Below are 3,170 nucleotides of genomic sequence, written 5' to 3' on the forward strand. Positions count from 1 at the left end.
AAAAAAAAAAAAAAAAAAAATTTACACAAGAATACACCATTAAGAACTCTGGTGGCTGGGTACGGTGGCTCACACTCGTAATCCCAGCACTTTGGGAGGCCAAGGCAGGTGGATCACGAGGTCAGGAGTTTGAGACCAGCCTGGCCAACATGGTAAAACCCCATCTCTACTAAATACACACAAAAAAAATTTAGCCGAGCATGGTAGTGCATGCCTGCAGTCCCAGCTACTCGGAAGGCTGAGGCAGGAGAATTGTTTGAACCCAGAAGGCAGATGTTGCAGTGAGCTGAGATCCGGCCACTGCGCACCAGCCTGGGTGACAGAGCGAGACTCCGTCTCAAAAAAAAAAAAAAAAAAAAAAAAAGAACTCTGTCAACAATATTATTACCCCAGCCAGAAATGAAATGACCATCCTCCCTTAAATAAATTGAAATCTTAATCTGCATGTCCCAGCTCAAGTGTCACATCTTTCAAGAAACTCTTCTCTAATAATCTCAAAAATATAAATAATATGGTATCCACATTCTGGACATTATTAAAAAAGAATGAGGAACATCTACATGTACTGAGATGGAAAATCTCAGAGACATTAAGTGAAAATAAGCCATGGAATACATACATTATGATTCCATTTTTATGTTCAGAGAAAAAAGGACCATGCCATTCTCTTGCTTAAAACCCTTCAGTGGTTCCCCACTGCCAACCACTTGAAGTGTGAGCTTCTTAGCTGATATTCCTGCTCCTTCACTAGCTGGGCTCTGCCAACCCCTGTGGCCTCATCTCCTACAGACCAATCTTATCATTTTGAGCCCTGGGTTCCAGCTGTGACTAAAGTGACCTCCACCATCTCTTCCTCCATATCAGTGGCTCTCAAGCTTTAGCATACATCAGAATCACCTGGAATCCTTGTTAAAATACAGATTGCTGGCTGCACCCGTAGAATTCCTGATTTAGGTCTAGGATTGGCTCTAACAATTTCTATTTCCCATCAAGTTCCCTGGTGACACTGATGCTGCTGTTCTAAGAACCACACTTTGACAGCCAATGCCTTTACAATGATTATGACTCAATTTCCTCACCTACATATAGGCTGACCAATTACGTTGGTTTGAGACTGCCCCAGTTTTGGCAATGCAAGTTTCAAGTCACAGAAAACCCCTTAGTTACAAGCAAACTGGGACAGTTGGTTACCACCTGCATAAGAATCTCTTATAGGACATTTGTTGCTACTGCCAAGCAAGCCTTCTCTATGGTCAGGCAACAGGGAGTGCTGAGGAAGGAATTTCATCATCCTGACCGACTTTTTGCTGGAGTAAGAGTTTTTAACAAAGTTTTTCATATTCAGGCACCTCCAAACATATTTTCTTTATTTCCTCCAGAAAACAAGGTTTAGTACTGAGATCCTTGTAAACATTTAACACAACTGGTTTAAGAACAAACTAAAAGCATCTATATCCTTGCCCTGTGTTGCTGGGGTGAGTTTATACAAGAAGTTGGGACAAATGCAGTGGGCCCAGTGACCTTCCTATTCAGTTCAAAGTAGGTCTTGGCATGAGAGTTCCATATAGCCAGTACAGCTGACTTTCTGTGATTTCCAAGGGGTGCCCAAGACACTAAGGGCCATGGTCCTTGGGAAGGTCTGATGATGTTTCTGTTCATTGTTGATCAGGGTCAAACCTTTTCACTAACCAGGACTGCTCTTTCCAAGAAGTCAGAGGTCAGAAAGCTGGTAGCGTCGTACAAGACCATCTCGACAGCATGTGTAGATCTGCTTCTCCCATGTGGCTACCTAGAACACAAGAATTCACAGTTAAAAGGAAGCCTGGGATTCTTCCATTTCAAAAAGATGGAGGCTTATGATTGACAGACACTAGTCCCAGGGAGTCTGAGAAGGCTTTATGAAGGCAACAGAATTACATCCATGATTATGTGCTTACAAAAATTGCTGGCTCACAGTGATGCCGGCATCCCAATCACCAATGGTTGGGATGCACCCATGACTATAGAACAGAGAAACTAATTGGCCCAAGTGGAAAGCAAACCCATTAGTGTTTTCAGGTTGAGCACAGATGGTCTGCCTCTGGGGAGGAGATGGTTCATGGATGAGCTTGGCTATTCTTGAACCTTATAAAATTGGATACCAAAAAGTTCTGAATATGTGTCTTTTTTTCTGAGGAGGATTTCATCAACTCCTCAAGGAAAACAGCATGAATTCTGGAGTTAACTTAATCTCAGCTTTACTACCAACTAGCTGCATGACCTAGGGCAACTTTCTCAACCCCCCGGGCCCCAGCTGCCTCATTTGTACAATGGAAATATGTTGATTCAAAATATGGAACACTATACAAGAATTTTCTTTGTTTGTTTTTTGTTTTTTGAGAATCTCGGCTCTGTCGCCCAGACTGGAGTGCAGTGGCACCATCTTGGCTCATTGCAAGTTCTGCCTCCCGGGTTCACGCCATTTTCCTGCCTCAGCCTCCACAGTAGGTGGGACTACAGGCACCTGCCACCACGCCTGGCTAATTTTTTGTATTTTTTTTTTTTTTTTTTTTTGAGACAGAGTCTCACTCTGTCGCCCAGGCTGGAGTGCAGTGGCCGGATCTCAGCTCACTGCCAGGATGGTCTCGATCTCCTGACCTCGTGATCCGCCCGTCTCGGCCTCCCAAAGTGCTGGGATTACAGACTTGAGCCACCGCGCCCGGCCTAATTTTTTGTATTTTTAGTAGAGATGGGGTTTCACCGTGTTAGCCAAGATGGTCTCAATCTCCTGACCTCATGATCCACCTGCCTCGGCCTCCCAAAGTGCTGGGATTACAGGCGTAAGTCACTGCACCTGGCTGGAACACTACACAAGAATTTTAAAAAATGAAATGGATGGCCAGGCACAGTGGCTCACGCCTGTAATCCCAGCACTTTGGGAGGCCAAGGCAGACCTCAGTCGGGAGTTCAAGACCAGCCTGACCAGCATGGAGAAACCCCATCTCTACTAAAAATATAAAATTAGCCAGGCGTGGTAGCACATGCCTGTAATCCCAGCTACTTGGGAGGCTGAAGCAGGAGAATCACTTGAACCTGGGAGGCGGAGGCTGCAGTGGGCTGAGATTGTGCCATTGCACTCCAGGGTGGGCAACAAGAGCGAAACTCCATCTCAAAAAACAACAACAACAACA

At 44.9% G+C, this 3,170-nt stretch overlaps 1 protein-coding gene across 5 annotated transcripts in view; it reads right to left on the minus strand.

The window, feature by feature from the left end:
• Nucleotides 1-1,340: 1,340 nt before the first annotated feature.
• Nucleotides 1,341-3,170, minus strand: part of PAAF1 (proteasomal ATPase-associated factor 1) — a 60,096-nt gene continuing 58,266 nt past the window's right edge. For all 5 annotated transcript variants that reach the window (XM_011953018.1, XM_011953017.1, XM_011953016.1 and 2 more), the window contains one exon: nt 1,341-1,789. In XM_011953018.1, the coding sequence (XP_011808408.1) occupies nt 1,712-1,789 (78 nt within the window). In that variant the 3' untranslated portion in view covers nt 1,341-1,711. The remainder of the gene's footprint in view (nt 1,790-3,170) is intronic.

The sequence above is a fragment of the Colobus angolensis genome, unplaced genomic scaffold, assembly GCF_000951035.1.
Source record: "Colobus angolensis palliatus isolate OR3802 unplaced genomic scaffold, Cang.pa_1.0 Scaffold355, whole genome shotgun sequence".
Classification (NCBI taxonomy): Eukaryota; Metazoa; Chordata; class Mammalia; order Primates; family Cercopithecidae; genus Colobus; species Colobus angolensis.